Source organism: Ambystoma mexicanum, chromosome 9 (assembly GCF_040938575.1).
Source record: "Ambystoma mexicanum isolate Mex_15411 chromosome 9, UKY_AmexF1_1, whole genome shotgun sequence".
NCBI lineage: Eukaryota > Metazoa > Chordata > Amphibia > Caudata > Ambystomatidae > Ambystoma > Ambystoma mexicanum.
The window spans coordinates 780,562,473-780,585,018 of NC_090931.1; the positions used below are offsets into that span (position 1 = coordinate 780,562,473).

A 22,546-nucleotide genomic window follows, 5' to 3' on the forward strand; every position below is an offset into this window, starting at 1 on the left:
TTTCTAAGGAGGAAAGAGATAGGCAAAGAAATAATAATCTCTGTCTTTATTGCGGAAGGAGTGGACATTTTCTTGGGAACTGCCCTTACACTCCAAAGAAAGTACAAAATCCCGACGGCAAGAATCATCAAGTAGCCAATACTCTTCAGGCGGCAGTTCCTCACATAACAATTAATGTATCCTTGATTTTTTAAAAGAAATTGGTGGGTAGTGGTCCTGTGATTATTGATTCAGGAGCAACTGGGAATTTTATGGATTGGGGAGTAGCAAAGAGTTTAGGTATTCCCTTAGTGAAGAAGGTTTTATCTGAGCAGGTTAGTTCAGTGGATGGATCAGAATTAACTTCAGGACCAATCACACATGAAACCTCTCCCTTACTAATGATTATGGCAGGGAACCATGGAGAGGAGTTGATTTTTGAGATTATCGATGCTCCACAATTGAAGATTATTTTAGGCATGCCCTGGCTTACACATCATAATCCTTTGATTGATTGGGGCAGAAGGGTGATTGAATTAAATTCCAATTTTTGTAAGGAACATTGTTTTGAAGGTAAATCCCTTGAAGATACTCAGATTGATGATGTTAAGGGTGCAAGGTTCTTAGGAGAGGTTGGAGCTCTTTTTCACTCTCATACTATTGGAGCTGTTATGGGAGAGTTACCTGATTGCTACAAAGAATTCAGTGATGTCTTTGATGAGGTAGTGGCAGGTGGTCTTCCTCCTCATAGACCATTTGATTGTAAGATAGAACTTGAACCAGGAGCCACTTTACCTTGTAGCAGGGTTTATGCACTTACTGAAAAGGAAAACGATTACCTTAAGGAGTATTTAACTGAAAATTTAGCAAAGGGTTTCATTAGACATTCCAAGTCCCCGGTGGCATCTCCTTTATTTTTTGTGCCTAAAAAAGAGGGAACATTGAGGACTTGTATTGATTATAGAGCTCTAAATAAGGTAACCATCAAAAACAGATATCCACTTCCTTTAATTTCAGTTATGTTAGATCAGATACAAGGAGCTGAAATATTTTCTAAATTGGATTTGAGAGGTGCTTATCATCTTGTTAGAGTAAAAGAGGGAGATGAATGGAAGACAGCTTTCAAGACTAAGTATGGATTATTTGAATATTTAGTGATGCCTTTCGGATTATGTAATGCCCCAGCTTCATTTCAGTTTTTTATTAATGAAGTTCTACGTGAGTTTCTGGACATTTTTGTTGTAGTCTACATCGATGATATTTTGATTTATTCACAAGATTTGAAACAACATCAAAGTCATGTAAAATTGGTCCTACAAAAATTGAGAGAAAACCATTTATTTGCAAAATTGGAAAAAAGCCAATTTCATACTTCTTCAGTTGAATTCCTTGGTTTTGTGATTACTGCTGGTGGGTTGGAGATGGATTTAAAGAAGATTAAGGCTGTCAAAGACTGGCCATCTCCGACTAAAGTTAAGGAGGTGCAGAGTTTTTTGGGCTTTGCCAATTTTTATAGGAGATTTATCGAAGGATTCTCTCAAATCATTACTCCTATTACTAAACTTCTTAAGAAAGGAGTAAAATTCATTTGGAGTGAAGAAGCTGAAGAGGCTTTTCAGGTTTTGAAAGATTGTTTCATTACAGGACCTGTGCTTTTACATCCTGATCCTTCTAAGCCTTTTTTTGTTGAGGCAGACGCCTCCAATCTGGCTATGGGAGCGGTTTTATCTCAAAGGCATGAAAACACTGGACAATTGCATCCAGTTACTTATTTTTCCAAAAAATTTTCTTCAGCTGAAATCAATTATACCATCATGGATCGTGAGCTTTTAGCGATCAAGGCAGCCTTTGAGGAATGGCGCCATTATTTAAATGGAGCTAGACACACTGTGACAGTTTTGACTGATCACCGAAATCTTTTATTTTTAAAATCAGCTAAAACTTTAACACCCAGACAATTAAGATGGTCATTATTCTTTTCAGATTATGATTTTGTAATTACTTTTAAACCTGGAAGTCAAAATGGAAAGGCAGATGCTTTGTCTCGTCAGTTTCCTGGTAGTGAACAATTGAAGGAGATTGATCAACAACCTGTGATTTCCTCTGAACATTTTATTGTGGCGGGAGTTTTTGATGAAGGAAATTTTTCTAAAGAAATTCAAGACTGTATGACTTCTGAACAAATGGATGATTGGGTGAGACAGGACCCAGTGAGAAAAATTAAAAATGGTTTACCATATTTCGACACTAGATTATATCTTCCTTCAGAGAAGCTCCGTGAAAAAATTTTGATTGATTGTCATGAATCAAAACTCTCAGGTCATCCAGGGTTTAGAAAAACTTTAGAGTTGGTCAGGATGGAATTTTGGTGGGATACAATGAGAAGTGACATTTTAAACTTTGTTAAGACTTGTGAGACTTGTATTAGAGCCAAGTCACATGTGGGTAAACCAATGGGTTTATTAGAACCTCTTCCAATTCCGCCGCATCCGTGGCATACTATTTCTATGGATTTTATAGTTGATCTCCCTAAGGATCAGGGTTGTTCTACAATTTTGGTTGTTGTTGATTTACTTACTAAAGAAAGTCATTGTATTCCAATTAAAGGGGAAGTTACTGCAGAAAGTTTGGCACAGCATTTTTCTCAAGGCATTGTTCGGCTGCATGGTTTGCCTAGTCAGGCGATTTCCGATAGAGGTTCTCAGTTTATTTCAAAATTTTGGAGGGCCTTTTGTAGAAGTCTTGGTGTGGAAGTTAAATTAACATCTGGATATCATCCCGAGACTAATGGTCAAGTGGAACGTGTTAATCAAGAGTTGGAAAAGTACTTAAGATGTTACTTGCAAGCAGGAGACAGTTGGGTAGATCTAATTTGGATAGCAGAATTTGCATATAATAATTCTATGAAGGATTCTACTTCTATGTCACCTTTTTTCTGTAGTCGTGGTTTCCATCCTCGTTTCCTTAGAGAACAGATAGAGAAAGACATTGGTAGTCCAGCAGTTGAGATTAGATTACAGACTATGAAGGAAAATTTGGTACGAGCAGTCAAGGCACTTCAATTGAGTAAGGCTAGCTATAAGAGATTTGCTGATGTTAAACGCAAGCCTGGGCCAGAATTTTGTGTTGGGAATAAAGTCTGGTTGTCTACCAGGAATTTGAAAATCAAGGGTCGAACTAAATTTAGTCCAAGGTTTATAGGTCCTTTTGAGATTGAGACTGTGATAAATCCAGTTGCAGTTAGTTTGAAACTTCCCGAAAATTTAAAAGTACATCCAACATTTCACATTAGTCAGTTAAAACCATTTGTTGATGGAACTAGATTAGGAGTTCCTCCTAGTCCAGTTTTAGTGGAGAATCAATCTGAAGAATTTGAGGTCAGAGCAATTTTGGACTCTAGAAGAAGTCGTGGAAAACTTCAGTATTTAATAGACTGGAAAGGTTTTGGGCCTGATGAACGCTCTTGGGAATTTGCTAGTGATGTCCATGCTCCAATTTTTGTCGCCAAATTTCATAGGAAGCATCCTTTCAAGCCTGGTCCGGGAGGGAGGGCTTGGAGAGGAGGTACTGTCAGGTTCCATAGTAAATAGGTGGTAATTAAAGAATTATTATCCTTATGTTCTTTGTTTATTTCATTGTTGGGTTTAAAAACTAAATATAGTCCTTTCACTGTTAAAATGGTTGGGCCTTAACTTCCATATTCAGAGTACTGCAGATACCCCAAGCCAAGATGGAGGGCAGAGGCAGGCGTTCTGATTGGGTGGCAGGTTGACAATGGTGTGACTCCCAACATTCTAAACTGACTTTCATTAGTTTAGTTTCCTGAGCTGGTCATGTTTCTGTTTATCTCCTATGTTTTGGGCCTTGGAAAACTCTTAAGAAAAATATCTTCAACACTAAAAGAAAAAGAAACAACTCATTCAAGTTACATCTACTCTAAAGAAATTAATTTTCCCTGTAGAAGAAAATGCTGAGAGGTCTTCTAAAGCAAAAAATAAGCTAAGTACTTTTTATGTAATTAATCTAAATGAACTGCCAAAGTTAGCCTTATCTTCTGTTATTTTCTCCTCTGAAGTGCAAGGATTAAAAGACGTCGTGTTGTGAAGCCAGTGTTTTTACATGGCAAACTCATTCATCAGAGATTAAGTCATGAAAACATGATATTTAAAGGCTATTAAAGTTAATGACTGCACAGGCAACCTTGTTTTTTAAAAGCAGCACCAAGAAGGATATTTATTTTTGAGCCAAGGTATTTTTAACAAAGAGGAAAATATATAAGACTTGTTTACCATATTATATGAGGAATCTTCCAAATGCATCTCATTACATGCAAAGACGTTTTTGAGGAATAACTTTACTTTAAAACTGCACTCAACATTAAATGGTATTTCCTTTGGTTGTTGAACTATTTCCATAAAGAGAGGTAAATGAAATGGAATGAACTGATTAAGGAAATAGTATCATTTTAAGGAAAACAAAAGATTATTTCTGTGTTTTCAACTATTTTTTCAAGTGTGCTTCATTCAAAAGACTCATCTTCTTGAGACATTCTGGAGTTTGTGTTCACAGTTTTATTGACATTGTTTGGAAACACATTTTCTTTTCTTCAAGTTCATTTATTTCCACAAGGAACCTCCATCAGTTTAGTCACTTGTAATGACATTCAGTTCATTGGTTTTCAGCAGCACAGTTATGAAACATGACCACCAAAGTTTCCTTTTAGGGTAAAAGAGTTGGAGTTATTTCAAAACTAAAAAAAATATATAGAAGTAACTATCATCCTCTGGGCTTTTTGCAGAGGGTATTCAGGTAGGATTGTTGATATTCATAAAATAATAGTTGTTTAGTTTTGTAATATTATTTAATGCTTAACAATTTTCATTCATGCAGAGACCGGATGAAGATAGAAGATCCAGTGTCTGATTTGTTATTTTATCCACTTTTCCCCCCTTCCCCCCAGGGGTGTCTAGTACTCAGCTGTTCAGTTTAGTTGTGAGCTAGACATCTTAGTGGGATCGTGGGATTCAGCAGCTCCTGCGTTGGATGTGGATATTACCAGCCTGACAACCACTCCCTGAATCAATGGAATTAGAGAACCATACAGAAATTGACCTGACCAATTAATCACAAAGGCTTCCCTTAGAGACTCTTGAGGGTTGAACCTCAATCTGAAATACTGTCATTTTATGCACTCTCCAGTTTGGATGGCCTCACCCGTAAAACATCAGATGCAGCTGAAATTGATCTGTTTTGCTCCAGGACATTCTTTTATATCTCTGCTTGTAGACTCTGTCATAACATTGTGTTTTCTTTAGAAATGAATGGTTGACATCTGTACCAGATGTCTGTGCCCACATCCGCAAAGCTAGACATTTTTGCAACAATTGCAACAATCTGGTCCCCCTTTATTTTCAAATGTAATACATCACAGTGGTATTGTGCCAACTCAGCCTTTCATCCTTCTGAGGTCAATAAATTGAGTAGCACACAGTGGGATAATATCAACTATTATGTCAGTGCTCAGATACCTACCGCTTTGTAGTGCTATATAAAACTAGATATTACTATATATTATTATTGTCTGTTAGAGTTATAACATTTGTGCCTACCACCAATCACGGGAATTCTTTGCAAGCCTATGGAACCAAACTCAGTGCAAAAGCACTGATGTGCTTGATCCAACCACACTTCATTCACCCCGTATTTATTCAAACAAGGGCCCCAACCCACCAAGAATGCATCCGTTACAAGTACAGATGCACAGTTGCATAAAATGGCAACCTAGTTGGGTTTGTGATTCCACCAAGGTAAACCATTCTTTGTTTGACAGATCAAGACAATCCCGTCCTTCTTGTTTCTCTTATGCCAATGCCATTGCAGATCCAACTTCTGCTGTAGAGGTCTCATCTGCAACCAGAAAAAGGGCATCCAAGGAACTGAAGCCAATGTGAGTCCCAACATCCTGTTGTACAGCATGCCATCCTCTTGTCTCAGAAAACAAGGTACACTTTGTAGAGACCCCACTCTCTGGTCCATTTAACTTCACTGCTCTCTGTATTGAACAATACTCCAGAAACTGAAGTGTGTACAAAGGCTCAAGAGTGGACATCTGCTGGTTGAACAAAAATCCAAATGAAAGATAATAATAATTTTGCATTTATATAGCGCTACGAACCCTTAGGTATCTGAGCGCTGCTTATTATTACCCACGGTGTGTGGTGATCATTTATCGACCTCGGAAGGATGAAAGGCTGAGTTTGGCCCTTCCAGGATTCGAACCTGCGTCAGCAGGCTCTGCACGGATGTCAAAGCGAGCGCCTACTCGCTGTGCCACTTGACCGGCTGCCTCCTCTCTTACTTTCATCCTACCATCCTTTGTTGGTGAGCAAATTTACCAATCATCCAAGTATGGTTACACATGTAGCTCAATTCTTCTCAAATGCACAACCACCATTGTCAGACATGTTTAAAACATTCTTGACACCATTCTAGACTGAAGGGTAGAAACCTGAACTGAAAATGCTAACCCTGGGGCTCAACCTCAAAACTGTTGTTTGCTTTCTTTGTATACACATCTAATGTTCGCCTCCTTCGATCACTGGAATCGCTGTCTACGTGGGACCATCTTGAAAGTCTTTTTTGTAATCTACTTCTTTAATGAGCCTAGATCCATGATTGGTCTGTGACCGTCTTCTTTATTCTTCATCAGGATAGATATTGCCCACCACTTTGATCGTTCAGGAGCAACTTGAAGGCACCTTTTTTAAAAGAAAGTTTGACCTTCTCTTTCAGCCACTGCAAATGTTCTTTTGCCAAATTGTTTCTAGATGGTGTAATTCACCAATACCTTTCCTAAAACTAAAAGGGAAAACTAAAGGAAAGTCAGGCAAGCTATGCTTTCTGGGGTTAGGTCCCTCCTGACTGACTACCTCCTCTCAGTGTTGTATGTACTGAGAGTAAAGAGACATGGGCTCTTGGCAACTGATGTGTCCAAACAACCAAATGGAGAGAAGCTGATAGTATGGCTTATTTCTGTATGGTGGCCCGACACAGTGGAAGGATGTCCTCTTCTCAAAGATCCCACTGCATCAGCAGCGTTGTCTCCATTTTAAAGCTAGCAGGGTATAATCTACGCTTTCCTCAAATATATGCATCCACCCAATTGATGAGTAATCATTCCTGTTTGAACGCCTTGCTTAAAACTAGCACATTTCAGTGCACCTGCAAACAGTATTCATTCCCCTGAAACTGACACTAAGTTTCCACCCAAGAGAAATTACTAAAGAAAAAGGAGAAAATATGGTTTAAGATTGTTGTCAATCATGCACAAAAAACATGAAAAGAAAAGGTTAGCATCAGGTCAGTCACACAAGTAGGGTGAATATTGACAGAACCATATGTTCTTTTGTGGCGTCAACATGTGTTCTAATGTTTTCATTATAAAGAATTCTTGCATAGCATTGTTCATTGTGAGTATCACAAACACAACATCCATAACATGCTGATAACTTAAATAGTTTGACTAGAGTAGGAGCAAATGTAGTCAGTAGCTGAGGCTAGCAGGAGACTCTTTCAAGGGGAGTTTGAGCTCTTAACTATCCTAATCTGGCATTTGCCGGTCTGAAGGATAAACTGGACAAGATGTTCACAGCTGTCATTGCCATCAGAGGTGCCAACATTGAGAATAAAGGGAACCAACATCCGAGTTCAAAGAGGCAGTGATCTTTCTCCATCGCTAGAGTTGTCTTCAGGAAAAGGGGATTTGACGTTTTGCACCTGACTTGCCACTATATTTATGTTGCTCTGGCCGGAGGATGATGGTATGCTCTTACTCACTCCTGTGGGATATGGCTACTGCTTAGCCTATGTTCTATGTGAATTTGGAATGGTCTTCACTTTGTTGGGTAGACCGGTTCAGCAATGGTACTCTCCGTAGGGCTCCTTCTGTCCTGGATTGCCTATATTTCCTGCGTGTTGGTTCTGACAGGGGAGTGAGGTTTAGGTGTATAGTAAGCAGTGGTCGAATTGAGTGGGAACGGTCGGGAGTGGTGTTCCACTACTTTTGTTTTTTACTGTTAACAGTTCCACTACTTTTTGCAACCATTTTCACCATTTCAGAACTGTTGTTTGTGAAGTTAAAGCCCACTTCTCCACTGTACTACCCGATGGAAGTTACAGCTAAAGTGAAATATGTTTCAACTCAATTGGCTGTCAGTCAGCATGGCTGTTACTCTTGAACACTCTTTTTCACAGTGCTCCGTTCCTACCTACTATGTCCCCTGCCGGGGTCACAGTTCCACTACTTTTTGCATAATTTCAGTTAGGCAATACATTAAAAAAGAAATAGTAAAACAATCTATGTGGCCGCCAGCAAGTGAAAAAGTGGAATTAAAGCAAGAATTAAAATAAGGAATTCACAAGATGGGAGTATATTTCATTACTCTGTGGTAGTTGCAAATTGTATGCAACCTACCTTTCTTACTATCCCACCATCCTACCCTGATGGGTGAGAACAAGTTCAAAGGTTCAAGTTCAGATATCTGAGCAAGCAGTGTGCTGGAGGGCATTAGGTGTTGGGGCGGGCTTTAAAAAAGGGTGTTGAAAGAGGTTGGAATTGACTAAGAAATAATGCTGGACCAACCCATATTGTAACAGAGCACAGTGGAGGCATTGGAGAATTTAGACTGGAGGAAAAAAATGTGTTTTTATAATAACAAACTACAGATAAAGACACTCTTACAACACCCTGTATTTATCCAATGTTATATGATATGAACCATTCAAAACAGACACAAGGGCCTCATGTGGGGATATCACAACATTGTTAAGCTACTGGGCTCCATTAATCCCTCTTTGGGGAAGACAGAAAGAAAATACAGTATTTGGAGAAGGAGACATTTCATTACCAAAATGTTGAAGTGTTTTATCACGTCAATGAGGGCCCCACGTTACAGGAGCTAGTGTGGGACACTTAAAAAGCTGTGATTAAAGTCATAACCTGTCATATCATATCATAACCCCACAGAATTCTCATATAGAGTCAATAGGAAACAGAACTGGCCCCGAGTGAACTTCGCCAAAGTATTGCAGAATTGGAGTAAATGCTGATGGTGAAAATTACTGAACAGCACAGGGATATTTCAGCTACAAATCAAATCTAAATGCATACTAGGAACAAACTAGCAGAATATTGCTCCTATAAACCCATATTTGTGCATCTACTGATGTGATCGAGAATAACATGATTGTGCATCTTTCTATATACATCCCGAAACATGTTTGTTAATAACAGCACCCACTCATGAATGCTTACCGTTTGACCTTTCCTGATTGACATTTGCACCTCCTTTGTCCAGAAGGTCTGGGAAACGCAAAGAACGGTCTGTCCGGGCCACTCCTTCACCCAATTAATTCGACTAGTTTTTGGGTAGGCTTCAATTGCTTCTCCAATGACCTTGTTGAGAAAGAAATCATATTGAAATCACAGTTTTTCTAACATGATAGATTTCACAAAGGTAATTTGTGCTTCAGCCTATCGCAGGTCCACTTCTCTCCAGTATCCACCCTACTTCACTCTATGCAAGTGACATACACTTTTGATCATATAAGCCTTAAAAGGAAACAAACAAATGGAGTCTTTGTTCATGTCATATTTATAGTTTCATTTGTGTTATCAAATCTATTTGTGTAACAATATCGTGAAGCAATATCACAACATATTTTGAGTCGTGGAACACTCCTAGCATGTGTGACATTGAACAGACCGATTGGGGGGACCAGGAGACTCTGCGGGCCAGAAGAAGCCTCTTGCTAAACAATGCTAACCCTGTGTAGGGCAGACAAGGGATCCAACAAAGTCACCCACACTCTCCCCACCATCCAATCCAGATAGAGGGTAGGGGTTTAAGAAGTTCAGAAAGGTTTGTCCATAAGAATCAACACAAGACCAAGTCAATAATCATCTCCCAATCCTAGAGAAAATGCAGGCAAGTGTTACCAGAGTTCCAGAGCAGCTGCAGAAGTGGCAAGCTCTATGCTGGCAAGGATAGAGCACCCCACAAGTTGAGTTCAAGACTTAGGTTCAATAACCAGATTCCTGGAAGAGGATTGATGCAGAGATGCCCCACAGGATCAGAAGCAAAGTGGCATTGGCGATAACAGTAAAGATGGCGGGTACACGTAACCCCCAAGTACTGAAGATGGCCAGTAGTGGCAGATTTGAGGCACAAAAACCTCAAGAATATGGAAACGGCTACTTAGATTTGAAGCAACAGCTCATGATTTGGGGATCAAGTGGTTAGCTGAGACACCAGGCTTTTCCAGGCTGTGGTTCTGGTTCCTGATTCATGAAGCCCCTTGGGAAAGAAGGATGGTTCAGGCAATCTTGACTAGGTCAACATTTACCCTCATGATGGCAAATGACAAAGCAGCAGCTGTGAGATAACACAATCACAGATGCTCCTGGTCAAGGCAGTGATGCTCCAGTGAGGACCAAGAAAGTAAGTCAGGATGCAGGGGCCCACCACAAGGAAGGATACATACAGAGGTGCATAAGGTCCCCCACCTCCGTTACATAAAAAGACAAAAGTGCCAGGAGCTCAACTGGGTGCACAGGGCTACAGTGCAAGAGCATCCATCTTTTACCACCACCAGAACAGAGGAAGGAAGAGCCAGAAACAGGATTTTCCTGAACAAGAAGGAGCAGAACTTTGCCTTAAGGAAGAAATTGAGTCAGAAAAAACAGTTCCAGAAAAACTTTTCAGCACACTATGATCTTCCCCAAACTACTCCAACGTGGCTGGAAGTAGGTTCAGAACAATGGCACAGGATCCTGACAAATATGCAAACCTAGAGTCCTGGGGGCCACACCCACACCTGGGAGAACTGGATGTCATTCCCATACAGGATACTTTGAGGGCTCTGGAAAGAGCCCACATAGGCAAAATTGACAAATGGCAGTTCCTTGTGGTCAAACTCACAAATAGCCAAACCTAAAATGCCTAGGTCACATAACTCAAAAATCTTGCTGGTAGTCCTTTTGTTCCTGTTTAAGGAACAAGAGGCTACCAACAGGGTAAAAAGGCTTCACTGTTGTGCAGCCAAGTATAACATATAAAGCAGCCTGTGACACGAAACGCTGGTCTGTGACAAGACTCGCCCTGGGGAAAAATGGGGCTCTTTTGCGTCACGCCTGGTCTGTTTGTCACGTGTACTTTTTAGGGCAGAATACCCAAAATGCAGCTGTAGCTTTATAGGAGTCTGCTTTAGAACTTTCCCTGCCAGCAAACAAAGAATTCAAGATTCCAAAAAGTCAGTGGGACTAACAGAGGTAGCAAAAGGAGAGCCCAAAGGACTTTCTGACCGAACACTTTATTTATTGTTCGCTTGCTAGGCACGTATACAGGAAGTGAATACTGTTTCAAACCACCCACAGGGCAACAGGGAGGGAATATGACAAAGAAACACAATACTATGCAAAGAAATATAAAGTACATGTATGTATATTAGACACTACTGTGTTATAGCTATGATGACGTATGCTGAAATATTTCTGTAGGATTTGTTTTGTCAGCAGTTACAGGTGCTCCTTTGCCAACCATGGACAGATAAGTCTCCATTCTTGGCACAATTGCCTCTTTGCTCTCACTCTCGACTATGTACTATGTAGGAACACACCCACAAACAGCATACATGTATTTGTGATCTGCACACATCAACACAACAGCAAAGCTATCTTGCATTCCCCCTCTTCTCCCACTAACTTAACACTCCAGTCCCTCTCTTTCAGATCCGCCAGAGCGCCTGGACACCATGCAAAAAGCAGTGGCTATTGTGAGAAACCTGAGGGTATCCTCACTCCTACTCCCCCTGGATCATCTTCTCGGGTGGCCTGGGAAAGGCCATCGCTTTTGGATCCTGACTCTTGGAGTGGAGAAGCAAGGGAGGATCACCTGGGTGGAGGGTCCTTGGGGATTGGGAGTGGGGTGCCAACAGGAGATACATGGTATCCCCCTTTCCCTATTGAAGACCAACCTGACCGTCCCCCAGCCTGTATAGGCTACTTTAAACCAGCTCTCCTCATTTTCACACATTTTACCTTTGAGAGTACTGGGATCAGGAAGAGGCGACATAGCAATGAACACTCCATTTCACCACTCTAGTACTGGGACAACGAAGATGCCTGCAGAGTACTGTGAGGGTCAGGCATGTTCCTTCAATTAAGTCAGGCAAGTCCAATTGTAAATCCACACCTGAAACCTGTCAAGTGGTTGCAAGTGTATAAATGGAGAACCAGAGACCAGCAAAGGGAGCAACAGGGAGGCATGTGCGGGAGAGACCAGACCCTTTTGGTAAGGAGGCAGCTGTGGTGGGACCTGAGAAGGAGCCATGATGCCAGCCAACATCCCAGAGGACCTATGGAGCTCAAGGCCAGTCGTGCCATTAGGTTACCACAGGTGTGGGACACTCAGGTTTGGAAAGCGAGCAGCTGGAGCTGTGAGCGAGCAGCAAGAAGGGAGGATGCTGTCCGCATCCGTGCAGAAGCAGCAGAGTTGCAGGTATACTCTCCTGTCAGGACTTTACAACATTCACTTTCCTTTTGGGTGCGGTTCTCCAGACTCGCACTCACATTGGCCTGGTATACTCTCCTGCCAGGACTTTCACAATGTTTACAGCTTATTCAACTTCCTTCAAGGGGCATAGACCTCCTCTTGATTCATCACATTGCCTGGTATACTCTCCTGCCAAGACTTTCACAATGTTCACAGCTTATTCAACTTCCTTCAAAGGGCATAGACCTTCGCTTGATTCATCACATTGCCTGGTATACTCTCCTGCCAGGACTTTCACAGTGTTGTCTTTCTATTTGGGTGCAGGTCTCCTGACTTGCAGTCACATTGCCTGGTATACTGTCCTGCCAGGGCTTTTCTCCATGTACACTTTGCATTTGGGTGCAGGTCCCAGATACACCACATGTTGCCTAGCTTACTCTCCTACCAGGACTTTCATACTCTTCAATGTTTACTTATTCACAGTTCCAAGAGGTATGGACCTTCCTTTGAGCTTTTGTTATCTCTGACCAACGTATTACTCTCTCTTTCTTATTTCCCGGAGCCTTGGTTTTCTCTCCTGCCAAGATCTTCATCACATATGTAAAAAGTTCACAATTTCTAAATTCTTGTTGCTTAGTTATAGCTTAGTTTCCATCAATTTGGGTCCTAGAAACTGTGTTTCTTAGTCTTTCCAGCTCCTCAAATAATAATTCTCTTGGGCTCTCTTAGGCCTCCCCGGACCATGGATTCAGCCTCCCTTGTACCTCTAGAGCTTTGGCGGTCCTTTCCTGGTGGTACACTGGTCTCCCAGGGTGTCCAGAAGCTTCCTGTCCACCGTATCTGTTCCCACTCCTCTACACGTCAACTTGTCAGTGCGGCAGTTTCTCTCCGGTTCTCACAAACCCTTGATCACCAGTGCAACTCTTTTCTCCTGCTGGGTCTGCCTCGGTCTCTTGCAAGGGCTCCGCTCTCCTGTCCGTCACCTGCTGGTTGCCTGGGCCGCTCCACCCGGAGATCCGAATCTGCATTGGGTGGTAGACAACATGATTCTGTTAGCGGCATGGTTTTTAACCATGCCGGACCAATTGGATTCCTCCAACGACTAGACCTCTGATGTTGGCTCTCAGCATGAGCCATCATTATTGCTCCTTGCTTCTTCCTCATCCCGTTATTCTTACATACGAGGGTCCACCGACTACAACTATTCACAACTGGGTACTCGTATTGGATTCCATAATATGCCATTGAGGTCTGAGGGATGAGAACAGGGTTATGAGGGTCTACATAGGAAGGGGGATACCAGATACCAGTTTCAATCTAGCGGGTCCACTTCCCTCCCATGAATGCTGTCTCCCCTCATGTGGTCCTCCCCTAGATAGCCATCCCCAGGGCCAGGAAGCTTCTGCCTTTCCCTGGCCACATGGGAGAGACTCTCCCCAGGGAGGAAGTGAGAGCATCGCCAGATTTATCACAGGAAGCAATGACTTGTTGGGCACCAGAAACAGGTGAAGACATTGAGGGACTCACGCCTGCCTGGCCCACATCAAAGCGATCACGATCATCCTGCAGTGAGTTCACATTAACTTATTGACAACCCTTTGGATTAGCGGGATGGGGAAAAGTACATGGAAATGTCTCTGACTAACTGATCAAAAACTGATCAAACCCTGGAAGACTCTAGATTGTGGTACCTGGAAACGAAGCCTGGCCATTTCTTGTTTTCTATGGTGGTGAAAAGAACGACCGCCAGGTGGCTGGACACGTTGAATACACGAGCCATCATCCCTCTGTACAATTTCCACTTGTGGCCTCTTAGCTATTAGATTAGCTTCTTAGCTCTCTGCTGAGTGAGTCTGCAGTCACATTGTTTTCTCCTGCCAGGTGCACTGCCAACAGGTGACTGTGGCACCACCACATGATCTCTGCCTCCCGTGACAGGGACAAGGGCCTGGTTCTCTCCACACCTCCTGCTTCCTTATGTTGTTCAGCCCTGCCATGTTATCCTTTTGGATCCTGACCGCCTTCCCAGATATTACTGGGCAGAAGTCCTTCAATACAAGGCAAATAACCCTCAACTCCAGCACACTCATGTGCCACAATGACTCCTCCAGAGACCAACCTCTGTGGAATTGCAGATGTCTCAGATGGTCTCCGCAGCCCAACAGAGGCATCTGAAACCAGCGACAATTTATGTGCTTATTGGAATGGCAGGCCTTTGACCAGATTGGGACAGAGCACGTTTCATCACTTTGGTCCTTTCGTCACTTGGGTTGCACAAACCTCTTCCTTCCAGTCCCCAACCAGCTGATACCACCGCAGATCCAGCTAGTCCTGCAGCAGGTGCATCTGCAGCCCACAGACAGAGATTAACAGGAGGCAGAAGGACATCAATCCCAGGAGACTCTTCTATTTCCTGACACTCAATATGCTTTCTTGACTGAACTGGGTAGCCAACATCCACAGGGACTCTACTTTTGACTCTGTCGTCCATACCAGGCCCTCCACTGTATCCAATTGTATGCCAATGAAACTTATCCTGTGTGATGGAACAAATATTGACTTTGTCACATTCACGAAGAAGCCTGACAGATGCAGCAGATCCTTTGTTGTGGGCATAGCATTCTTGCACCCTCCTGCGTGTCGGACCGGTGGAGAAAACCTGGATATCATATGATATGATATGATATATATGATATGATATGGCATTTGTAATACGCCTATACACAAGTGTTTCAAGGCGCTACGTGGCAAGGAAGGGGGAACAGAGGGAGGACAGAGACAACGATCTTACTAGGCCAAGTGACATTGAGATTGCCCAAGTGCAGGAAAGGTGGGGAGGGGAAAAGTGCCAGGGGAAATGGGAGGGGGCAGTGCTGTACATGGGATCAAAACAATAACAAGTAGTGCGGCTAGCAGGTGGCAGGTGCAAGGGTAAGTGCAGACAGCAGGTGTACAAAAGGGCAGGTAGGGGGAGTGTAGGGTTACAGATACAGCCCCAAGTGCAAGGGTTGCCGGGAGGCAGTGCTAGGGTGCAACTGGGCGGGCAGGGACCGGGGCCTGAATCAGAGGGTAGTTGGTGACCAGTGCAGTATCAGACAGGAAATCAGCAGGGGAGAGGAAGAGAGAAGGCAGAAGCAAAGATGAAGGTCTTGAGGTGCTTCGGGAACCAGAGATGATTCTCCTCAAGTTTCAGAGAGGCAGGGAGGCTGTTCCAGAGGGAGGCCTCAGCCGAAGAAAGAGATCTACCACCACTTGTTGCTTGGAGAAGCGACTGACCCTGAGGGAGTTGGAGGCAGAGAAGCGAAGAGCTTGATTAGGACGGTATTTGTGAAGAGAGAGTTGGAGGTATTGAGGACCCAGGCCCCAGAAGGCCTTTTGACAATGCAGAGGGTCTTTAACTTAATCCTTGCAGCCAATGGGAGCCAATGCAGAGATTTCAGTGCTGGAGAGATACAATGCCTGGGTTTGAGGCCAAGGACAAGTCTCTCAGTCCTGTTCTGGATGAGTTGCAGAGGGCGGAGAGTAGAAGCATGCAGATTTAGAAAGAGGCTGTCGCAGTAGTCCAGCCTAGAGAGAACCAGAGCTGTAGAAACAGTGGGCTTCAGGGAGAAGGAGAGGAAAGTAAGAATACCTCTGAAGAGGTGCAATTGGTAGTTTGACTTCTTAGAGATGTGAGGAGAAAAGGAGAGTGTGGAGTCGAGGTTTACCCTGAGGTTCTTAGCCTCGCAGGTGGGAGCAGGTAGAGGGTCAAGGGAGGCCGGCCATAGAGTAACAGGAAAGGAGGGTGCAGGTGTGCCGATGAGGAGAATCTCTGTCTTACTGGCATTAAGGCAGAGATCATTGGCGGGACACCACTCCTGGATAACCGACAGTTAGAGATGAGAGAAGGAGACGAGGTGGCAGAGGGGAGCCTGAAAAAGAGCTCAGTGTCATCTGCATAGCGCTGAAAGTTGGAGCAGAGAGCAGCAATGTGGTGGGCGAGAGGCGCCATATATTGGTTGAACAGCCAGGGAGAGAGGTTAGACCCCTGGGAACATCACAGATCAAGAGTGAGATAGAGGAAAGGAAGGACCGAAGTTGCACCTGGGAGGAGGATCGATCAGAGAGGAACAAGTTCAGCCAGGCCAGGGCCTGATCTGTGATACCCAGGTTATCATGGAGACAATTGAACAGGATGGCATAGTTGACTGTGTCAAAGGCAGAAGTGAGATTGAGTAAGATGTAGACAGAGGGGAGATTAGAATCAAGGTCAGAGCAGTTTCCGTGCTTCTGGCTGCTCTGAAGCCAGAATGGTAGTAATGGAGACAACCAATAGATGCAGTGTGAAGATTAAGCTGGGAGATGGACAGGTTTGCCAGGAGTTTGCCCAGGAAAGGAGTGATGAAGTTTGGGCGATAGATAGCCAGACAGGAGGGGTCGGCTGAGGGTTTCTTGAGAAGAGGGTGCACAAGAGTGTTTCAGGGGGTAAGGGAAGGCTCCAGTGGTGAAGGAGTGGTTGCAGGAGTCAGCCAGGGCATGAGTACCTTTCAATAGCATTTGCTGCACTACCTCCAATAGCTGTGCCAAGTGTTCCTTCGGCACTCCTCTCACTTGTAGTGGTAGTGTAGGTCTTTGTATTAACTCTTTTTTGTGTCCTTGCCACAATGTTCTTCACACATTTGTCTGATGTTATAGAGCCCCTCTCAGGTTTGATAGTAATTATATTCTCAACCTCCAAGTCACCCACCTCCTCCGCCTCCTCACCTGTGGATTCTTCGTCTGAGGAACTTCCGGAGGAAATCTGTCGTCTTTCTCGCCAGGAGTTGTTAGGCTTTTCTTTGCAGATTTTAGGGTGTGCTCCTCTGGAAGCCACACTGCCTATTAGCGATAAGCTGGCAGTAGGGGCTCCCAGGGAGACCACCCCACTTCAGGGAAAAGCCTTTGCAGAAAAACCCTGATGTCGATCCTCTGATGGTTGATAATGGAATGACCGGGTAAATACTCTTCTTTTACTGTTGGTAGAACTTGAGAGCGTAGATCTTGAGAGCGTAGATCTTGAGAGCGTAGATCTTGAGAGCGTAGATACTACGATACCCAGAATGCACCGGACCCGGGAGAAAGATTAACCAGTTGCCGGTGAAACTTCAGGTAGGAACAGGAATAGCCGTGGATAAGGTAGGAAATACTCAGAGGCAAAAGGGCGGAAGAGGAGAAGAGGAAACCAGGAGACCGGCACCGAACCACCGACGAGACGGCGGCAGAAATGGCAGAGGAGCGTTAAGAGTAACGCAGAAGGAGAAAAACAAAGGCAAAAAGCCTAGAGGGGAAAGTTCAATTGAAGGCAAAAAGCGGAACACTCGAGCAGCGTGTAAACCCGACGGTGAAAGCAGGGTTGCAACGCGCCGAGTGCTAGCTTCAACGCATCTTTAAACACGTCATTGCGAAGTCAGGGTGAAACACTAGAATGTTACACCGACTTCGCCAGAAGCGTACTCAACTCATTTCCTCCTCCATTGTTCCCACAGCTTCCAGGAGGCTCGAATCATGACACCCCCAAGTTGGCAAATGGCTCAAGATTCTTCCTCCCAGTGGGAGGCTGTGGGTTAGAGGAGCTGGTGGAAAGTCAAACCTGCTTGCGTGGTTGGGGGTGGCACCCTTTCACCTGGGTACCAGCTCTCCGGGACATGTGACTTGAACAAAATTAGCTTTGACCTCCCGAGGGTGATGGCATTCAATACTGGCAGAAGAAGCCAGAGAGTCCACAAAGTGCAGAGTAGCCCATATAAAGTGGTCAGGATCCCGTCACGGACCAGATCTTCAGCCTCATTTTGCTTATTCTGTGGGAGGGACTTGAAGAGGAACTACACCTTGTTCCACAAGCTTCTCCCGTACCTGGAAGGATAGCAGTGGTATAGGACGCATGCTCCACTAATGACACCGACTGAATCACCTTCCTTTCAGCACCATAAAGCATGTAGGACCTCTTCTCCAGAGGCAACTTAGATTAGGCACTATGGGTGGTCAACTTGTGTCTGACCGCAGTATCCACAATTGAATCAAGCCATGGTGCATTCCTGAAGCACACAGGGGCCAAGGTCGGGGCTTTGTACTTCTCTGTAGCTGGGTCTTCAAGACCTGCTGGTCCAACTGCCAGATTTCTGGCATTATGGAGACTAGAAGGTCTAACTTGCAAGCTCTGTTGTGTTTGGCTATCAAAACAAACTCCTATTCCTCCTCTTCTCCCTGCAAATCTATTTGCTGGTGGCTCACCAAGCAGAATATCAAGCCCTGAAAGGCCATATTGTCATCTGGCAGGGAGGGGTCTGGTCGTTCATAGTTTGGTGTCTCACAGGATTTCACCTTCCTCAGACTGGGTCTCCTCCTCTGGAGGAGACTGGCGTTTGCACTCTAGGGTGTCTTTCCCTGGGGTGTGGGCACCTGTGCATTGCAGACTTGCTACAAAAACCTACATAATTTTCTCCATTATGGCCGGTAGCTCTCATTGCCTCACAGAGACCTTGGTGCCATTCTGGGCTTCTCCTAGACAGGGGGACCCATCCATTAACCTGCAGGACAATATGACAGACAGATGATGATGCCTTCTTGCCAACCATCGACAATGGGATTGGTAACAGCAACAACAGGACCTTGACCTGGCATCCCGAGACCTGGACCAGTGTGACAAAGCCACTTGAAGATGGGGACCAGCAGTGAAGGACTGATTAAGATGTTAAGTCTCACTGGTGACAACACAACTGATGGGCCCTTGGCAGTGACAACTTAGATGCTGCTCCATCGACAACACCAAGGCCATCATAGCCAGCGAAGGCAGCAGCAACATCTGGTGCTCTCCTTTCTTCATTGAGGTCGCCACCAGATTGTCCCTTATCATAATGGGATAATGGTCACCTTTTTTCTTTAACCCTAGCAGGGTTCTGAATATTATCATGGGGTTATAGACCCCCTATCCAACTTTAAGAGTTACACTGTGCTTCTCCTTCCCTCTTATCCCCCTTTTCACTCTTGTGTTTTTCTTCTTCTTTTCAGGTCATTTCTCACCTCTAGGCTTCTACAGACTGCCAGCAGTCTCCTTTCCCTGTCAACCATGGTTCTTGGGGATAGTCCTAGGCAGAGGAAGAAGGCCCGATCATTGTATGAGCACAGTCAGTATATAAAATGTTCATGGGGCTCCTCCTGTACAATGTTCTTCACCACTCGGTGCACACTCTGCAAAGTAATATCCTTTTTTTCTCTTCTAGGCTAGCCATAAAGGTACAGAGCCACAGCAGCTGCCAGAGAAAAACAAGTCACAAGCCCTGACACGACCTGGAAGCCTTGAGAAAAGGAAAAAGAAAATCAATATATACCAATTAACATGGGCTCACTCACAGGAGTCCCTCCATCAACGGGCGGAAGTAGAAGTTGGAAGTGTCACAGATTTGATATTTGGAGCCAAGAAGTACCCCAAGACCAAATGCTCAAACATCAAGATTTTTTTTTTAGGGACTGTGTACCAGGGTGGGCCATCTTAAATATAAACAGGACCTTCCCCAAAGAAATAACGATACATACGATGGCCTTCTTGCATAAATGTCTCTTAATAAGGTTGTGAGGGTGGGGATTGGCTGGTCTCTCTCACTTCCTGATTGTCAGAATGAGGCTGAAGGTGCTTGGTAAAACATATAAGAGCCCTGGTGGCCATTTTGAAACTGTGCAGGCAGAAGATGAACAGGCTGCTTGTGTGGGGGATATCCTGCCGTGGGGAAGGCAAGTATGTTAGGAGTTATCTAGGGGTGTTAAGGTTTCCCCTGGGTCTTCCTGTCCTTTACTACCTTGTCTAAAAGGGATAATATAATTTCCCTGATCTGTTCTGGGTTTTCTGGTTGGGAAAGAAGGGCATTGTGGGAGATGTAGTCCATCTGGGGGTGGTTTGCCTGCATAATTTCAATGTTTTGACATTTTCACAGGTTCTCTGGTGTCATCCCTGTCGTAAGAGACAGAACCGGGTATTATGCTAGGTTTACTCTCTACCCCAGCCCCTAATTCTATATCCTGGCTCTGGCCCAGGTTTTGTTTTGGTTTCTGAGGGGCATTTTTGGAAACATATTTTTCTATTACTAGTATGGCTACATAGCGGACTCCACAAATCTCCTGGTTAGTGGCCACTAGATGAAGTTCCAGGCGGGGGACTTCATCACTAAGTTCACTATAGGCTATAAAATGTGGGCTGGCAGCACTGGATATGTCACAGTGGGCTGGATGTGCACAAGCTCTCAAGGTAACAGCAGCCTGCTGAGACAGGCTGCCTGCAAGGGAATTTTGTTATTTTTAAATGTAAATGGGGTTTCCGGGGGGTTCCCAGCCTAAGGTGGGAATTATTCCAAATTATGTGTATAAAAGACCCAATAATGGGGATCATATGTACCAGCATAGTGGCATTTGTTGTCCAAATATGCTGTGTTCAACAATCTTACTCAATTTAGCACAAACTTTCTTAGACTTATCAGTTCATGTGCCAGGTTGGGGTGTCCTTCCTATTTTACTCTCTGATATTGGCATCTGTCTGCCAAGTGTTAGGCGTGTGAATAGACCAATCAACTTTTCTGTTTCCATAAAAGCTCCTAAAACAGTAATTGGTCTAGAGCATGCATACTGGATCTGTGCAAACCCATAGTCAGATAACAATCTTTTGTACAACATTTACTGAACAAAACCTCTGAAAAAGAACAGTTGTTACCTTGTGGACAGAGTTGACCATGGCTGTTTCTAGCTCAAGGAGCCACTTTTCCACTTGGCCTCTAGCTTTTGATGTTGAGATTGTTTCTACAAGTACAGTTTCTCCTTCACTGCTTTTCATGTGAGTGATGTCTAGAACATCAGTGAATTCTACTTTGGCAATTCCTTCAAAACACTTTTTCAGGTGAGGTTGCACCCTACAGAGTAAAAACAAAACATGCATCAGCAATTCAGATACAACCCATATTTATCAAAATAGCTGCACAGTATTACATATATTCACATTCAAATCTTATTTTTAAAACCAGTTCAAAGAATCACAATGCAGAAACAATTATGCCAGGTGTCCCCACAAATATGTCACAAAAGGTGTTTGCACACAGTATTATCAATTGATGCTAGCTGTCAAAACAATTCAGAACCTTTAAGCTTCTGTGTAAACAAATTTAGGATGACTTATATCCTAGCACAGCATTCATAATCCACTATACAACCTATAGCATCACAGTGTCATTAAAGCATGTGTATGTGCTGATTCTCAAAGCTTTTCCTGGGAAAAACAATAGCTTATTGATAAAGAAGAACAAATTACTTACTCCTGGTAATGTTCTTTCTACTGGATGTTCCTCCCTCGGATTGCACTTTCGGAAATGTTTTGACAGGAGAGGGTGCTGTGTGGCATTGAGTCGACGGTTTTCAATCCCATGTCTGAACATGACGTAGATGATGGTATAAATAGCACACACTGCGCCTGTTACCTCAGTTCTAGTTTTTCCCTCTTTCTGCACAGCCGACTTGAGGATTACTAAAACCCACATAGGCGACGAAAGAGAGAAACATATTAAACAATTCACCCACAATTAGAGGGGTAGGCTGGGAGGGTGATGAGGAATTTGTGGACGCAACATCCAGTAGAAAGAACATTACCTGGGGTAAGTAATTTGTTCTTCTAATGGATTGAATCCTACCACGAATTTCTCAACTTTGACTCCCAGAGCAGTTTTATAGATGTAGGTAGGACAAGTGGATTTTTGACCAAAGTTCTCATTATTGATTTACATTGTGCAGAACCACTCTGCCAAACCAAGCGTCCAGGCCATAATGTTTGAGAAAATATGTAGTGAGCCCTTAGATTTTCTGGGACATCTTTTCCAGCCATAGAATATCATTCTGAAATACAAAGAATGACCAAACGTGATGCTTTGTAAGGGGTCAAGGGTAAGACCCGGACACAGTGGAATGTTACGTTTTGGTTATAAACTTTGATTGTCAAAATAATAAAAGGGGTTAGGGAAATCCTA

General features: G+C 43.7%; 1 protein-coding gene across 2 annotated transcripts in view; it reads right to left on the minus strand.

The window, feature by feature from the left end:
* DNAH7 (dynein axonemal heavy chain 7) overlaps positions 1-22,546 on the minus strand; it is a 1,167,586-nt gene that overhangs the window by 787,672 nt on the left and 357,368 nt on the right. For both annotated transcript variants that reach the window (XM_069615701.1, XM_069615700.1), the window contains 2 exons: positions 21,247-21,442; positions 9,293-9,433 (listed from right to left, as the gene is read on the minus strand). In XM_069615701.1, the coding sequence (XP_069471802.1) occupies positions 9,293-9,433; positions 21,247-21,442 (337 nt within the window). The remainder of the gene's footprint in view (positions 1-9,292; positions 9,434-21,246; positions 21,443-22,546) is intronic.